The sequence below is a fragment of the Zonotrichia albicollis genome, chromosome 8 (genome assembly GCF_047830755.1).
Source record: "Zonotrichia albicollis isolate bZonAlb1 chromosome 8, bZonAlb1.hap1, whole genome shotgun sequence".
Classification (NCBI taxonomy): Eukaryota; Metazoa; Chordata; class Aves; order Passeriformes; family Passerellidae; genus Zonotrichia; species Zonotrichia albicollis.
The window spans coordinates 27,542,425-27,558,830 of record NC_133826.1 but is presented as its reverse complement, the minus strand read 5'-3'; the positions used below and the strand labels follow the sequence as shown (position 1 = coordinate 27,558,830).

General features: G+C 39.8%; 1 protein-coding gene across 4 annotated transcripts in view; it reads right to left on the bottom strand.

Annotated features, from left to right (window-relative positions):
* The window catches only part of RALGPS2 (Ral GEF with PH domain and SH3 binding motif 2), a 116,297-nt gene that overhangs the window by 21,452 nt on the left and 78,439 nt on the right, over positions 1-16,406 (bottom strand). For all 4 annotated transcript variants that reach the window (XM_074546354.1, XM_074546357.1, XM_074546355.1 and 1 more), the window contains exons 9-13: positions 14,146-14,283; positions 13,164-13,254; positions 10,756-10,823; positions 9,972-10,107; positions 8,973-9,124 (exon numbers count right to left, since the gene is read on the bottom strand). In XM_074546354.1, the coding sequence (XP_074402455.1) occupies positions 8,973-9,124; positions 9,972-10,107; positions 10,756-10,823; positions 13,164-13,254; positions 14,146-14,283 (585 nt within the window). The remainder of the gene's footprint in view (positions 1-8,972; positions 9,125-9,971; positions 10,108-10,755; positions 10,824-13,163; positions 13,255-14,145; positions 14,284-16,406) is intronic.

Genomic DNA, 16,406 nt, shown 5'->3' with positions numbered 1-16,406 from the left:
ATTTTAAACACTGAAAATAGTGGAAAATCCAAAACCCCAAATGTCTGATGCATCCACTCATGGCAGTCCCATAAATATAACGGTAATTTTACAATTCCACTAAATCCCATCAGTCTGAAAATAAGCATTTAAATATAGAGACAAGGTGGGTGCTATCTGTAATGTTAAAAATCAGTAAATAGTTATCAATAGGGATGCTGTTAACAGGAATCAGTAGCTTTTATACACAATTCCAATCTGTGCCTTGCTGCTCTGCACCTTTCAGACCACCCCAGCTGCCAACAGGAGCTATTGGCCTTGTTCATCACTTCAAACCAACATTTCTGGCTCCAGATAATCCCAAAGCCTAAATATCAGTGCAATTCCATGTCAGTCAATGCTTGAAGCCACCTTTTGGCACACTAACTTGCCACCTTGTTTGCTCTGCTGCCTGAACACCCACATAAAAAGGGAAGTAACAAAATAATACAATTATTTTGAAACAAACAAGAAAACAAAGAAAAAATCTGAATCAATGCTCGTCACTCAAAAGTTCCCTCAGAGAAACAGAGGATGAAAATGGGAACCAGTTCCCTGTAAGTTTACACAGAAAATCAGCAGGGAAAAGCAGTGCCCTAAAAAATCATGTGTACAAAGTAGGTCTGGATATCCATGAGTAAACACAGAGTAAAGATGGAGGCAATAAAGATTTACACACAGCAGGGGTAATTCCAGCCCAGAGCCATGAAAATCTCAGCATGGGCTGAAGTTCCCTCTGTGCAAAATTTAAGAGAAAATACAAGCCTTTATCTGCCAGCCAATTCAACTGAGATGCCTCTTCTGCAAACATTAGCTCAACATCCACATATTAACACCATCTCCATGGGATACCAGATCATTTGCTCTCAGCTTATTCTGAATTTTTCCTAAAGGCAAGTCCTAACCTGGTTCACACCAACTCTACAGTAAGAGCCATTTGTGTAGTGGAAGGAGCTATGAAATACAGAAGTGATGCTGCAGTGGAGAGCTGCAAGCAGGGAGGTAAAACATTCAGCAGGGAGGTTAAACATTCAGCAGGTAACCTGCATTACTTTCTAGAAGTGCCTTTAAGTTTTTAGTGCTTCCATTTGCAGATCACTGATCCTTGAGCATTCAGCTGCAGGGAGGGTGACAGCAGCAGGAAGCTCTGGGCACAGAAGGGCAGCACAGTTACTCCTGCTTGAGTTACACTTCCTCTGAGCTGAGCAAGTGCTGGCACTTCAGGTGACCCTCTCAGACTGAATCTATCAGCAAACATGCAGATGCCACAGGGCAGGTGAGCACAGGAGTGGCCATAACAATAATCACAAGTTTTGCTCAGCACAATTTACACCTGAGCTGCAATGTGGAAAAGAGAATGTGTGGGTTGAGCTCCACATTATCCCAGGCACTTCTATACAGAAAGACTACCAGGTGAATCATGAACTATCCCAGAAAAAAAAAGGAGTAACCAGTGGAGTAACCTGTCCAGGTGGAGCTTGGTCTTACAGCAGGAGTCTTTGCAAAGTCCTTACCATTTCCTGGAAGAAACAACTGCCACTCAATACTTTCAGCAAATTCTACAATTCACACCACAGTGAAAAGCTCAGTGATTTATTCCATCCTAATGAAACCACAGCTGCATTCTCTGCAAGGCAAAACATGAATCTCTTCTAATTTATAAGTGGCATGGTTTGGGGATGAGGAGACAGAATCAGATGCAACAATTCAGAAACAACTTTAGGCAGGCATTTTGGGTCAGGCCTCCCAGCTGACTGTCTTTGAGGAAGGCTGTTTGTGGTAGAAGCTCCCACAGTAAGACCTTAAGGTGCTGAAATCCTTTCAGCAGCTGGAATGACAATAAGGATGGTAGAGTTCAACCCCAACATGAAAATAGCTTCCCTTGCATATAATTGAAGTTTTCTTTGTGGTTACTTGGAGCAATCTGTCCTGCAAAATGGGGCAGCAATTTCTGTCAATTCATTCAGCCAGCACTGAAAGCATTAGGGAAACTTAGAATCTTATTTATTTTCTTACTACTGCTTAGATTTAGCTTTGTATTAGCAAGAAGCACATGACTAGAGCTCTACTTAATTTAGGCCCCTGTGACAGATCCACACAATTAAAACCCCCTAATAAGACAGCATTATGAAGTTATTGTTTGCATTTAAAGCAGGCTGATACATTATAATTCTACCTGAAATGACATTTTGATGGCAACTGTATCAGCTTTGCTAATAAAGTTATATTCAACTGCTGTGCTAAGTACACTACAGAAAGATTTAAAAGCTAGAGCTGCTTTGTAAAAATGCAAAGCAATCTAGATCAAGAGCTAAAATGTCATCTATCACAAAATTACAAAGTTCCTTGGTACAGTATCAGTACAGTATGAGAAAACCTACAGGAATTTGGGGGCTTTCTAAACCAGAAGTTTCACTTAAAAAGTTAAATATATACAGAAATTAACAATTACACTTAAAAGGAACATCAATTTGCAAAAAAATTGGACAAAACATCATAGCAATTGATTTAGCACTGACATTGATGCCTGCAGGGGTTGTAAAAATTATAACAAAAACCTGGAAAAGGTTTAATTTTAGTGCTTGACTATTCCTCTAACATCCATATAAAAACATCTCCAACAGGATTTTTTAGATTCTAAAACCCTCTAGGAAATACTTTGCAAGACAAGTTCTGATACTGAAAAACACCCCTTTCCTGAAAAGCAAAACAAAATACCTGATATCTCTCCTTCCAAAACAAAACAGAGGTAAAAGGGACTGTTTTTAACTTTATAAAAGTTAGATGTCTAGCCAAGCTCTGTTTAAACATTAAGTGCACTATTTGAGTGTCACCTCAACTGGAAATATTTCATTCATTCAGTACTCTAAAAATATATCACCTTCTTAAATTCTTCTCAAGTATGTACTCAATATTTGAGTTTTTCCAACAACCTCAAGCAAGTTCTTCAGGTTAAACTTAATAACAAATCCTAGGTAGTATAAGCCCTTTCTGTTAGTTACAGCTCTAAACAAATTTTGGCTTCATGTAAGAAACCACTTAACACAAAACACTATCTTCCTAGCTTTCTTCATTGCTAATAAATTTCTGGTTCAGGATTGAAACAAAATAAAGTCTTTATGAAGGCTTTTTCCCTATCTTAGGAATAACGGCATTTGGCAAGATGGCTTTTTTACTAACTGTGCTGGTGATTATCTGAGAAGGCTCAGGATTGTCTGCAGAGCCCCAGCACTGCAGCTCTGTTCAGATGTGAATTTTCTGCTCACATCTGCAGATGTGCACAGGCAGATGGATGTCTGTGAGATGTCTGTGCCCCAGGCACACAAACAGCACGAGGTTCCCAGTTATGGGATAGGGAATGCCTGTGCTATCCCATATCCACTCCCCTGGTCACGGCACCCACTCGCTGCCCCAAGTCTGGGGATATTGAACACTTAACACAGACTTTCTTTATCCAGAAGTTAGTCCCCAAAGTTAAACAGGTGTTAATATAAACAAACCAACCCCAAAGAGTTTAAAAAGTCTTCAGACTAAAAATTCTTTCCCCTTCCCAAATCTGTCATCGACACTCTCCTGGCTCCGGTTACACCGCGTTTCCAGAGCTGGGGACGGACCCAGCAGAGCTGAAATTCTACCATGAAAACTGAAAATTCTACCACAGAACTGGTCAAGAGGCCTGAACACCCATGGCTGCTGCACAGCCCAGCCCAGACAGCACCTCAGAGATGGGCTCCATGCCCTGACAGCTCTGCTCTTCTCGGTGAGCTCACAACCACACTGCAAACCCTCATATGCAGCTCATGACTATTTAACTATTTAACTATTTAAGTTCAGTTTAGACAGCTCAGCTCTGGCTCCCCAGTTCACCCAATACAGATGGCAGCAACTCTGGCACAGGACTCAAGCAATATCATGCCAGAGAACTGATAGAAACTTTTAATACCATCACTGAGTTTCATTGTGAAAAATCAGCAAAAGCAAATAACCAAATGGATAAAGATGGGGCAGAAACAGGGGGTTTGTATAATTACATTGATGTAAACACATCCAGAGAGTGAGCCTGGGACCAAACAGTACCAAGAAAGCATCAAGTTCTTCTTGGGGAAGAACTGGAGTGCTAGACTGTATCTTCCCCTCTCAAATCCAGGCACCTACATGTGCATTTTTAACCTCTAATATTATACAGTTTTTTAATTTATCCTATCACTAAAGAAGCAGTAGTTCACAATAGCATGTCTGGGTATACACATTTAAGGCAAAAGACAGGCATCCATACTCTCATATAAAGAAAATATATATATATATATATATAAACCTGACATATTTCTTCTGCCTGAAACCCTACCTGAAATCTGATCTGATGACTCAGTCCTACCCACCTGAACAGCACAGTACAGGTTAAAGAATCAAACAAACAGTGGCTGTGTAAAGGTCTTCCCTACTCTACAGGCTGCCAAGACCCCTGAAAGTAAATGCATACACTGTGTACCTACACCTATACTTCATTTATTTAAAGAGAAATATAATCCCTTGTAGAATTCAATAACTTCGAGGTGGTGACTTAATAGAGGAATTCATTAAAAAGCTGATTTCTCATCTGTATTTCATCCAGTTTACTTTGGAAATGTACTGTTCTTACAAAGAAACTTTCTTACATTAATTCACACTGATTTAGATTTCCTTTCTTTGACTCTGCAGCATCAATTCCTCCAATTGCATTAGAACAAAGGCTGAAGTTATTTTCCAGTGATTGCAACACACAAACAAAGGCAAATGTTCAAGAGTTCTAGTTTTTCTAGAGCTTTCATCCATATCATTGCAGATCAGGAAAAATAAGTGGGGGAAAAAACAGCTTAAAAAGAATTTGCATCCAACACTGCTACAAACACAACCCATTATTGTTTGCTTTGAATTTTTAAACATCTCAAGTTACCATCTCAATTTCAGCAGTGTTCCTGTGTTCATACCTTGACTCTGTTTTGAAGTGGTATACATGAGAGAGCACTCTCAAAGAATAACTTCCTTAGTAAAATCACTTTGCATCCTCTAGGTTAGATGCTGTAAGAGGAGAAAAGCCACACAGAAGCTATGCATGAAAAGAAGGGCCTGTTTTACACAGCTCCCTTTACTGCTTAGGAATTATCTGAACAATTTGCCATTGTAAACAAACTCAGCTTAAGAAATTCAGTAACACAGCAGAGACAAATTGGTGGAAAGAAATGGTAGAAATCCAAAGCTTCTGAGAACATTCATGAAACAAGCTGAAATTCCTGCAAAGATACTTAAGAGCACACTTAAGCAATAAATACTTTAAAAGCACAAGAAAATTGGGAATTAATAGAAGACCATATATTCTTTGGAAAAATATCCTATGAATTAAAGGAAGTTTCATGCTATTTCTGAGTGGAACCAGGAACTAGTAAAATCATCTTAATTTATCCTGCTTTTGGGTGAGGAGGTGACAGGAGGCAAATAGAGGCATGAGAACAGGTGGTACAAGTGTGCAGGTGGTTCCTTGCAGCCAGCCAAGAGCAATGCTCACACCTCAGGAGGGCAGAGTGTACACAGTGACCTCACCCAAACAGTGACCTCATCCAAACACAGCCCTCCAAGAACAAAACCACCTTGTAGCTTTAGGCCTGGCTGATAGCAGTGAGCGGGGCCTCTCAATGAACTTCCACTGCAACGTAAAAGCATCTGTCCCAATCTACTAAAAGCACATATTCTGCACTGTCTGCACAAAACAGACATTTTCAGCACTATTCATCTGTCTGTATTTGCTTGTGCTGTCTCTCAAAAGTGTCTGCAATCAACAGAAATAAAGTGAGGTTTTAAGGACTCAAGCCATATAACCTCTTTTTAGCCAGCCACCTAAGAATGAGATGAATTATAGCAAATCCATAGAGGATTTCAATTCTCTAAGTGATTATAAAGAGCTCCAACTGTAACCAGCTCAAATGTAGTCATCTACTTTATAAATACCTAAAAGAGACTATTTTCTCTTGTTACACTCCTGAATTCAAGAGAACACTTCTCATCTAACACTGTAACATGGGACTGGAGCAGTGCTTGTTCCTTCTTATTAGGATATCTCTGGCACTGCTGGAAAAAGATTTGTCACTTTTTAGAATCTTCTGTCCAGATAACAAGCACCTATTTATAATATAGGAGTATGGCAACAGAACCAGAGGTACAGCTCCCTGATTCCAGCATAACACATGACCATCAGCTATAACACCTTCCCACAGCTCTAGCAACAAGAACTGTTTTGACCCAAGCACAAGAAATAAATATAAAAGAGCTGTATCTTTAATATTTTTGAGTTTGTTTGTTTTCACAATGAGTTGAATGTTGAGGCACACTCACCCTCCAAGAGCTGAAATTAGGAAAATAATCTGATAAAGTTCTGGCTGTCACATCACAGATCAGCTTGTTTTGAGCAAACCCCTTACCTGTCTCATTTTCTGCACTGCTGCTGCTGTAGGAATCATTGATTGCAATAAAAACCACCCAGTCAGTATATTCTTCATCTGTGAAAGGTTAATGACATGGGTGTCAAAACTGTGGCACGCTCTGCACCATTCCCAGAGTGGAGTGTCAGCCTTTCCCAGCAGGGCATAACCAAAATGTCCATCACCACTTCAACGTGTGCTTTAGGTTACAGACAGACTGCTGATGGATCCCTGTGGACAGTGTTGTTACACTGGGGGTGTTTTGATATTTAACAGAGGCAGATCCCATCAGATCCTCCCATGTGAAAGGACTGGAAAGGTCTAAACACCTCTGAGCCCTCAAAACACAGGAGTGATTTAAAGCAGCATTACAGTTGTCTTTAAAGGCACGTTCAAGGTGCTGACATAGCAGAAACTCTGTCCATGTTTTGAAGAAGGATCTTTTACCCAAAAAGTAAAGTCCCATATAGGCTTATATGTAAAAAAGGTAGTCCTGTTTCTAGAGCAACAGGTTTAAATCCACATTTATGGGCAAGGTGAGGAAAAACACTCCTTTCAGTACACACATTCAGGAGACATTTCCCTGACAGTCTTTTGAAGCTGTGTTGTAGAATACCATAAACCTCCTCTCTGCTGCAGTGACTGTACTAATTCCAAGTCCTGAGTAAACAGACTACTTCAAACATGATGGAGGAACTCAGCAGCTTCAATCAACTTCCTTAAATCCTGCTGAGGCAGCAGCACAGAATGCCAGACAACTTACATTTCCAAGAATTCTGCAGTAATAGATACTGCAAACCTCCAGGACCTACCCTCTTCTTCCATATATATTTCTAGCACCTCTATCAAACTTTTCTGTCATTGAAGTTTTCATCATGAAGGAACAGCAAAATAACACCACTGCTGGACTGTCAAAACAGTGATAAAACTGAGTATGGGGAGGCTGCAGATGAAAGAGAATGGGAGAGGGGAATTTCTAACAACAAATGCTGATCTTGCACAAAATGCCCAAGGTTGCTGTTTTACAAGTCATTTATACAAGTCTTCTAAAATGGCAATTTTATTCCAGCTTGTCAGGTCATGCTTGAGCTAGAGAACAGAATTGAAAAATTCAGAGAGGAGACAAAGTAGGAAAATCCTATATTCTCCAAAATATAAAAATGGTGACTGGGTCTCAATTGCACCTGATGAGAAACTGCCTGTCAGCTCTGGCAAACCTTCCCTGCTAGGCTGTAATGGAGGTACAGAAATTATTTACTCAGGAGAAAAAGGATCAACTGCAGAGAATTTCTTACGCATTTAGATAGAAAACATCCATAAAACAATGGCCTGAGAAAAGGGCAATGCTACATTTCAGCAGTGGTGACAAAAGCTTGGGTCTCCTGCACCATGCAAACCCTGGGCATGGAAGCTGCCTGGGTGCTGAGGAGAAGCACCATTCCTGATGGATGGCTTTGAAATGGAAAACTTTGCCACAGCAGAGAACTTGGAGGGACCAGAGTCAGGCAATGCACATTAAATAGTGGAAGCTGCCTGATGTGAACAGGTTCACTTAGACCAGCTACTTAGGTCTAATTCCATATGGCCTCCTCCTCAAGAAAATACATGTACAGCTCCTGCAAGCAGCATCATCTGACAATCTGTGACCTTATTTCCTTCCACAAAGGCTAAAAAACAAAACTGCTTTTAAAATTCAGTTATCCAAAGAAATGTGAAGCACTACAAGGATCTTTCATCATCATAACTGCATCAAAAATTGAACACCACTGAATTCTATTAAAAAAAAAAACTCTGAGGAAAAGGACTGCAGTGAGAGGTTCCAGTTGTCAGCCCTGGCTGCAAACAGGTGGACTTGAGAGGCACTTGTGTCCTGTCCTCCCTCCATCTAGAAGATCTGTGTGCAACAGGAAAAAAAGAACAGCTCTTCTCACACAGGAAAATCAGGAAGCAGAACTTCTCAAAACAAAGCACCACCCTAAATACATGAAGATAAATAATTTATCAAAATTTAGTAGATTCTGACATTTTGTGGAATTTGAAAGTTAGATTTCTGTCTTCTGTCAAAGTCAGAAGCATTTAGAAATGATGCTCTTAAAACTGTCAGCAATTTACACTGTCAAGTCAATATGGCATTTTAAATAGAAATCTCACTATAAAACTTGAATTGATTTAGGGGAGGAAAAGATAATAGAAAATCATGTCCTGTACTTCCTTCCACCTCCATTGAGGAAGAGAAGTATTGGAAGCTGTTATCATAACAGGGATAAAGAAAAAAAAATCAAAAAACTGCAGACAACAACAACAAAAAAACCAAAACAAAAATCTTGTTCATAATTTCTCAGTTCATGGTGTGTAAATGAAGTCACCCTCCTTGTCCTATATTTTTCAGATTAGTTTGACAACAGGAGCAGTAATTTGGAACAGCACTGCTCAATCACCAGCCAATTGTGCTAAAGCCTTGATTAAAAGGCCAGGCATGCTGGGTGTGTTTGCAGCTCGTACCTATTGAAATCCCACTGGACAGGGTGGAGCTCTCAGCCTGCCCTCGGGAGGGCACGTGGGGCTCCATGACGCTGTCATCCAGCAGGTGCCGCGGGCCCGCGTTGGGGAACGTCGCGCTCTTGAACTCCGCCGTGTTCATCTTGTGGATGAAACTGGAAACCAACCAGGACACAACGTGACAACCTCGCCTTTGGGACCTCCCAGGAGCTGCTTTAACATCCTGAAGGACTGTGTGCAGTGTGCTCCTAAAGCCAAACTAAACCATGGCCAAGCCATAAGCAATTGCACACAAACTGATAAATTAATTTACCTAAATTACTGGTAGGAGTTTCCAGTTTTAAAAGTGCACAAAACTCATGTAACAAAGAGGAAGTCAGGAGTACATCAACTATTACTTTCAATACCTTCTGCTATTTTTATCTTCTGTAATACATAATTGAGCTGCAGCATTGCATTGTAGCTCATTAAAGGTAAACTTAATAGAAGTTATTCATTACTGAGTGGCTACAATCTCTCATTTTGAAGACAAGACAAGGGAAATTATGAGATCATGATCAAGATAATATCAGAAGTACAATTATATGGAAAAAGCCTGAAGCCATTACTAAACAGTGTACCAAGAAAGTCCATAAAGGAGGTCTCCCTGTAAAAATATCAATAAAGCAGTGATATAATTTTGAATTTGAAATAATTACAGTGGCGATGAGTTACTAAAAACTGATAGTTTTGTCATTCAGAGACAGCCATTTTGGTTAACTCACTGACTAGTCTTATCATCAAAACTTTAGCCTTCCTATTTTGATAAATTCTCCTTGGCTGGGATACTGGCATTATAGTTGTGAGCTTGCTCCCTGGCCACAAACTGCTCTGTGAGTGAAGTACTGTAGTACAAGTCCTGCTGCTTTTCACAAGCAAAGCTTTTGTATTGAAAGATGATACATCGCTTCAAAAATAATAAAAAAAAAAGCTCAGGATTTTTAGGTTAAGCAAAATGCTGACTTGTAGCCCAGACTGTGACATTTCCTATGTCCATGGGGTATCAGGTTCCGAGGTGAAGGGGGTGTTGGTGGTAGCAAGGCTCCTTCAGCTGCAGCATTTTTCCTTCCACTTTGTGGAGATGCTCCAACTTCAGAGCCTGGGAAGAAAAAAAGACATTACTCCCAAGTCACTTCAGAATTACTGTCAGGATCACTTAGAAAATCATGGAAAAGCTGCACAAAACCTAAAGTCCCTTTCTAAGAGACACTTCAGTAAAACTCTTTGATCTATTGACAATTAAACCCCTGGCACTTCAGGGTTTTTGCAGAGGATCAAAACCAAACACACTTAGTTGAAACAGACCATCCAGTGGAAGTATTCTGCAAGTCCTAAAGGTGGCTGCATTTACTATACCAGCACTGGGCATGTCCCACTGATTCTACATTTTCAAACTCCTGCCTTCAACCACTTTTGGCATTGATCAAGAAGAATGTTCATTTTTGGAAGCATATTATGCCATGAAAAGTTTAGATGAAGGCCCTTCTGTCTAGACACAACAAAGAATGAATATTTAATAGCTCCTCACCCCAAATGACATTAACAACTTAGTGCCACAATGCATACAAGAACCTGAAAAAATGACTCAATTCCTTCTTTACAGATCACCTTTAGATTTTTTATTACAAACATGCAGTGTTTAAACTTCACACTTCTTTATAGCCTCAGGCAAATATTTTCCACGTCTGCAATTCTAAAATAATGCACATGACAACCTCAAGTCTTCTCACATTTATTAAGCATTTACCTACTAAATCTTCTCTGGAAGCAGCAGAGTGGGGGGTGCTGGTCCCTGGTTCTATCTTTAATGAAAGTCTGCATTAAAGAAACATTAAAAATTACTTTATCAGGAAATAAAAATATAAGTTTATGAAGAAGAATTTTTTTAATTTATGATTGCAAGCTGCCTGATTCTGTGATTGCAAGGAATACTATGAAGGTAATACAAACAGTGCAAAGTTATCTTTAGCACACACTATTTCCAAACTTGATTTTTCCTGCCTATTGTTTTGGTTCACACAGACCACCAGGAACTTCAGTGCCCTGGGATGGCTGGCACACACATGAAACTGCTACTCCAGCTCAAACCTGGGAAAAATAAAATTGAAAATAATACACAACTTCTCCCCCACCTTGGCCAAAACATTTATTCTTGGAACACTTCATATTTTAAATGTTTTTATGAAGTGCACTAGTGTGCCGAGCACCAAGCCTTTTGTCTTTACTGGTCCAAAAGCCAAAATCCTCTTCTGTGTTTTGGAAAACACATTATCAACTTGATTTCAGCCATAATTCAAGCTTTTTCTGTAACTTTTTAATGCCATTTCCAGCAGGCCCACAAAGAACGCAGACTATAGGGGCAGATAACTCCAGGAAGATTAAGTGTATCTTGTCCACACAGTTTGCAAAACTAAAATCTTTAAAACTACTAACACTGAAAAAGCATCTATTTAATTTTGGGGAGGAAAAATTTCAAGTTTGACAGCTCCTCTCCCTCCCATTCCAGACAGTATAGCAATGATTCATTACAATTTTATAATTTAATTTTTTGAAATACAATCTTTTAGGAAGAAAAACATGTATTCAAGTCACAGTTGTTGTTCTCTAACTTCAACCTTTATGCTGATAGACACCTTAGGGGATGAAAAGTAGAAGAGCCACTTTAAGTAAGAACAATTCTTCAAATAAAAAGAAGAATTTGACCATAAAAACATTCAGTTTGGAGATGTACAAAACCCATCAGTGCAAAACCAGACGTTGTAAACAGCAGCCACGCTTCTGATTTATGTGCCATTGTCTCCAGTCACTGCCCTGCTACCAAAACTGGATTGTAGAGGATGAAGAGACTTCATGCAGCTCCTTCATCAGTCAAATTCCCCCTGCTAGTGAGTCCCAGCCAGTGAAGGTGAAGGAAGGTGGAGAGGGGAATTCCTGGATACAGTGTCCTAAGGAGACACTGCAGATAAGAAGCTTGGGTTTGGGTTAGCTTTTTTTTTTCCCTTCCTTGAAATGTTTGACCACAGAGTTTTACTCTCAGTGATAGACAAGTGACATTTCCCAAATCAGGCTGTAGAACATCCCAGAAAAAAGGTGATGTGGATGTTTCCACAGGGACAGGCAGAGAACAACTTCCAAAGCTCAGAAGAGAAGCCAAGGGTCTGAGTCCTCGTTGACTGCTCTCTGACATAAACTGAAGGGTCCCCATTTGCTGCCTTTCAGTAAATCAAGCCAGGGCTATTAAATGGCAAAGCACAGCTGCTCCTGAAGTGTGCATCCCCCTCCTGCCATTCCAAGGGAGCTGCACAAGCAACCAATTCAAGCCCTCTGAGGTGACAAACTTCCCGGGCGGGCAGGATGGAATGGGTGGGGAACCTCCTCGAGCACATCAGCCAATGAACAAAACCCCCCTTCATAGGCAACAGATTTGCCTCAGGGTGTTTCCTATCCTCAGTTCCTGTCTCTTGCCAGAGATTTCCCTCCCCCAGTTTTGCTGGATGCCAAATCACTTATTACAGTAATAATCTTTTAATTAAGGACATGGAAACCTTGGGTGGGAGGCTGGGAGGAACAGGCAGAGAACTTGCCTCTCAAAAACCAAGTGCTTACGTTTTACTCACACTTTATAACCTAATCAAAGAAGAAAGTATAAAATGAAGTATTATCTGCAAGTCAAAGCTGTAAGTCACCCTCAGTAAAAACCTGGGGCTGGATGCACAGATGGTTTTGTTCTGATGAAAAATGACTTGAGCCATCTCCAACCACAGGATTCCTCTTAATGACAGAGCAGTGTTACAGGTGAGCCATGTTTCTCAGCAGACCAAACCCACCTGAAGCAAGGCCTTGGTGCAGTCTGGCACGGAAAAGGAAGCACATCTGCCATTCAGCATGTGGGAAAGTGCCTTGAGCACAACATCCTGCTGGAACCACAGCTGCTCACAGCTGCTGTGCCTGAGGTGCATCACCACAGAATCACAGAATGGTGTGGGTCAGAAGGAACCCTAAATCTCATCTAGTTCCAGCCCCCTGCCATGGGCAGGACGCCCACATAATAGAATACAATTGCCCAATGCAAGTGCAAATCTCACAAGTGATAGGCTTTGAGTTATAGAAGTAATATTGTAATAAGTTATGGTCAGTTTAGCATTTTGTACTTACTTGTAATTGTCATCTTCTACAAACTTTTGTAGTTCTTCTATGTACTGAACTGAGTTTAGGTATTTTTGGACATGAGGCAACATAGGAATATCTGGAAAACAGACAGCATTTATTGACACTGTGCCACTCATTGGTAAGCAAAGTTTTTTCCAGAAACTATTTGAACAGATTCAGATCTCTTGCCTTTTTATGTGAGATGGAGGTACAGACTACAGGCCCTAATGATACTGAAATTTTAGAACTTCACAGCAATTCTCATGCATTGAGCTCACAGTCTCCACACACACAAACCCCAGAGCTGCTCATCAGAGCACACACAAGGGAAAAGTAAAACAACATCCTTGGCCAAACCAAAGGCCCAGAACTGCAACCTGGAGTCTGAGGACCCCTTCACAGCCCACATTCTCTTTACACTGAGCTTTCAGGGAAGCCACAATCCTGAGCTAATTCACACTCCACCATCACAAACACAGCATTAGGACTTTACTAGAATGGGAAGAGGACTGCGAGGGAAACCATCTTTGAAAAATAAATACATTATCTGATTTATGGACAGAAACTATAAATGTCCAAAAGACAAGCTGAATGTATTTTATTATCTCCAGTAAAAGTACTATTCCAAAAGAAATCCTATTTTTAGAATTCAGTCATAAAATTATGAACACAAGGATAGAAGCTTATAAATACCAGTAAAACTACTCTTGAGTATGATGTACTACTACACATTTATCATCAGAAAATATATACTACAGTTTGCTCAATGTAAGAGAAAGGCAATTTTATTCTGTCTCCTCACCCTGATGGGTGATTGTCTTAACCAAAAATACTAGAATAAACCCAGACATTTGGGCTGAGAGGATGAGGGAGGGTGTTAATGGCATTCACACAGATCCAGCCTTACTTGAATTGAATCACAGTAGACAAAAATTAACGCTTTTTAAGTTTTTCTCTTTAACACTGTGATATTTACATACTAGCTTACCATATTCACATGACTGCTGCAAATCTGAGATAATTCGAAGAATGTTGTTCATTAAATTTGTTCTTTGCTCACTTTCCAAAATGCTTGCTGTTGAGGGGTAGGCAGAGTCAATATATGTCAAGTCTGACAGATAAATACCTGAAATGAGATTAGAATGAGAAGTTTCTTTGTTTAATGTCTTTCACTGAGCAGGAAAAAACCTGTCGTCAAGAACATTGTGAAGCATTTTTGCTTGCACTAACATTAAAGCAGGTTGACAAAAGCATTGTCTCAGAACAGGAGTTTGGATTTACCTGGGAAATAATTTTAGAAATCTAAAAGTAATTACAAGGACATGCACAGCTACTTCTAAACCTCATCTTCTCCACAGCACCAATTTACTACTCTCTCGACAAACATGAAGCACACTAAACACACAATACTAAAATACACCATCAAAATTAATTGTTTAGCAAGTCTACTACTTCATTCCTCCAAAGCAGCAATTAAAAAACAATAGAAGGACAAATTATACCCAAACACTTCAAGCTGAATAAAAACTCAAGCTCAGCAACATGGGAAAGATTAACTTAGAGAAAATGGGCAGCCAGACTGAAATGAATGAATCCTGCAGTTTGTAATAACCACGGCTCCAAAGAGCCAACAGCCTGCTAGATAAGTCACTTCATATTCCCTGCCTGCCTTCTTCCCCTGCACGGCTCCTTCAATAACCTGATCGTGTAAAGAGAAAATCCTCCTCCTTACACACTAATGCTGGAGATAAAATGTTTATTTTATTTCCAACCACAACTCCATTTCTTGAACTTCACATGTTTGTCTCAACTAAGCGAAGCATATCCTGACCAACTCTGCTGTTCAAAGGAATTGGCCTGCATCCCTTGCATCTTTCACAGATATCCCCATTTAAAAAATGATACAAATGTAAATAATATTATTTAAGAAACTTGTTTCAGTATAAGAGAAATTTTTTACATTATATTTTACTTCACCTCTCAGCCTTGTACAACCAAAATCATAACAAGGACTTTGGCTTTACAGGTGGAAGACTATTAGTACAACCTCACAAGAACAGCAGTTGTGTTTGTATATCACCTAACCAGCACAGTCCTCAAATGTGAGCTGGGAAACTCTGGGCATCCCTCCAAAACCAACACACACTCACACACGTGTGTGCGCACACACAGAAACAAATTAAAATACTTGTGGTTGAAAGGTGACACATAAAAAAGTGAATAAAAATGACCTGATATACTACTAAATTTCTCAATTTTCTGTTCTGCTAGAAACAGTTTGCTAAAAAACAGAAAGGATAATCAGAAACATCAGGTAGTGGCATTTAATTGCTATGCTACCTAAAGCTGTCCTGAATCTGAATTTACTAACCCATGTCCTAACAAGCCTTAAAAATCCCAAACCCACTCAATCTTCCACAGAAGGAAATAAATCATACTTATTAACTATATTTAAGGAAATTCCCTGCAACAGGCACCTGCACTATTATGCAGGATTTTATAAACCACTGCATTTGTAGAATTACCTCGGAATGACTTGCACTGATCTTTTCTTTAAGCCTTCTAAGTCTTCTGTAAAGAGCAGTTCTCTAAACCTATTGGATACATTCCTATGAAATCTAAAATAATTTTGAAAGCATACAAGGGTAATTTTCTTTCAAATGTAATTGGCACTGCCATTGTGAAGAAACCAGAAAGATCAATGGCAGTAAAGTGAATGCACTCACGTGCTGGCTGAGCATGGACAGGACCAATCCCAGATCCTGTACTTCTTGTAGAGCGTAATCTCTGTGGCTTTTGCTACTTCTAACACCAGTCAGATGTTATCAAATATTCTGATACCTACCCAAAACCATCACACACAGAGTTTTAACATTTTCCACATGTATTGCAGAATTCATGCCTTTAACAACTGGAACTGTTTCTTATTAAGTGAACGTCAAGAATTGAATGCGACATTCTGTTGAACATTCTTCTAGACTACAAATGCTTCATTTTTCCTGTTGTATCCAGCCAGGCTGCCCCTTTTATTCCCAGCAACACAAATCGAGTTTTATCAGCCTGAAAGAATCTTTCTTCTAAATGAAGCCCAGTACTGTAATAACTTGAAAGGCATCTTTAGGCAGCATAGTAAAAATGTTTGATTTGTAATTGCCTGCTGAACTCTTGCACAGTCCGTTGCCATATGGTACCTCCCTTCTACTGGCAAACAATCTTTCCTTGTTCCTAACTTCTCAGCCTCCCTACCCC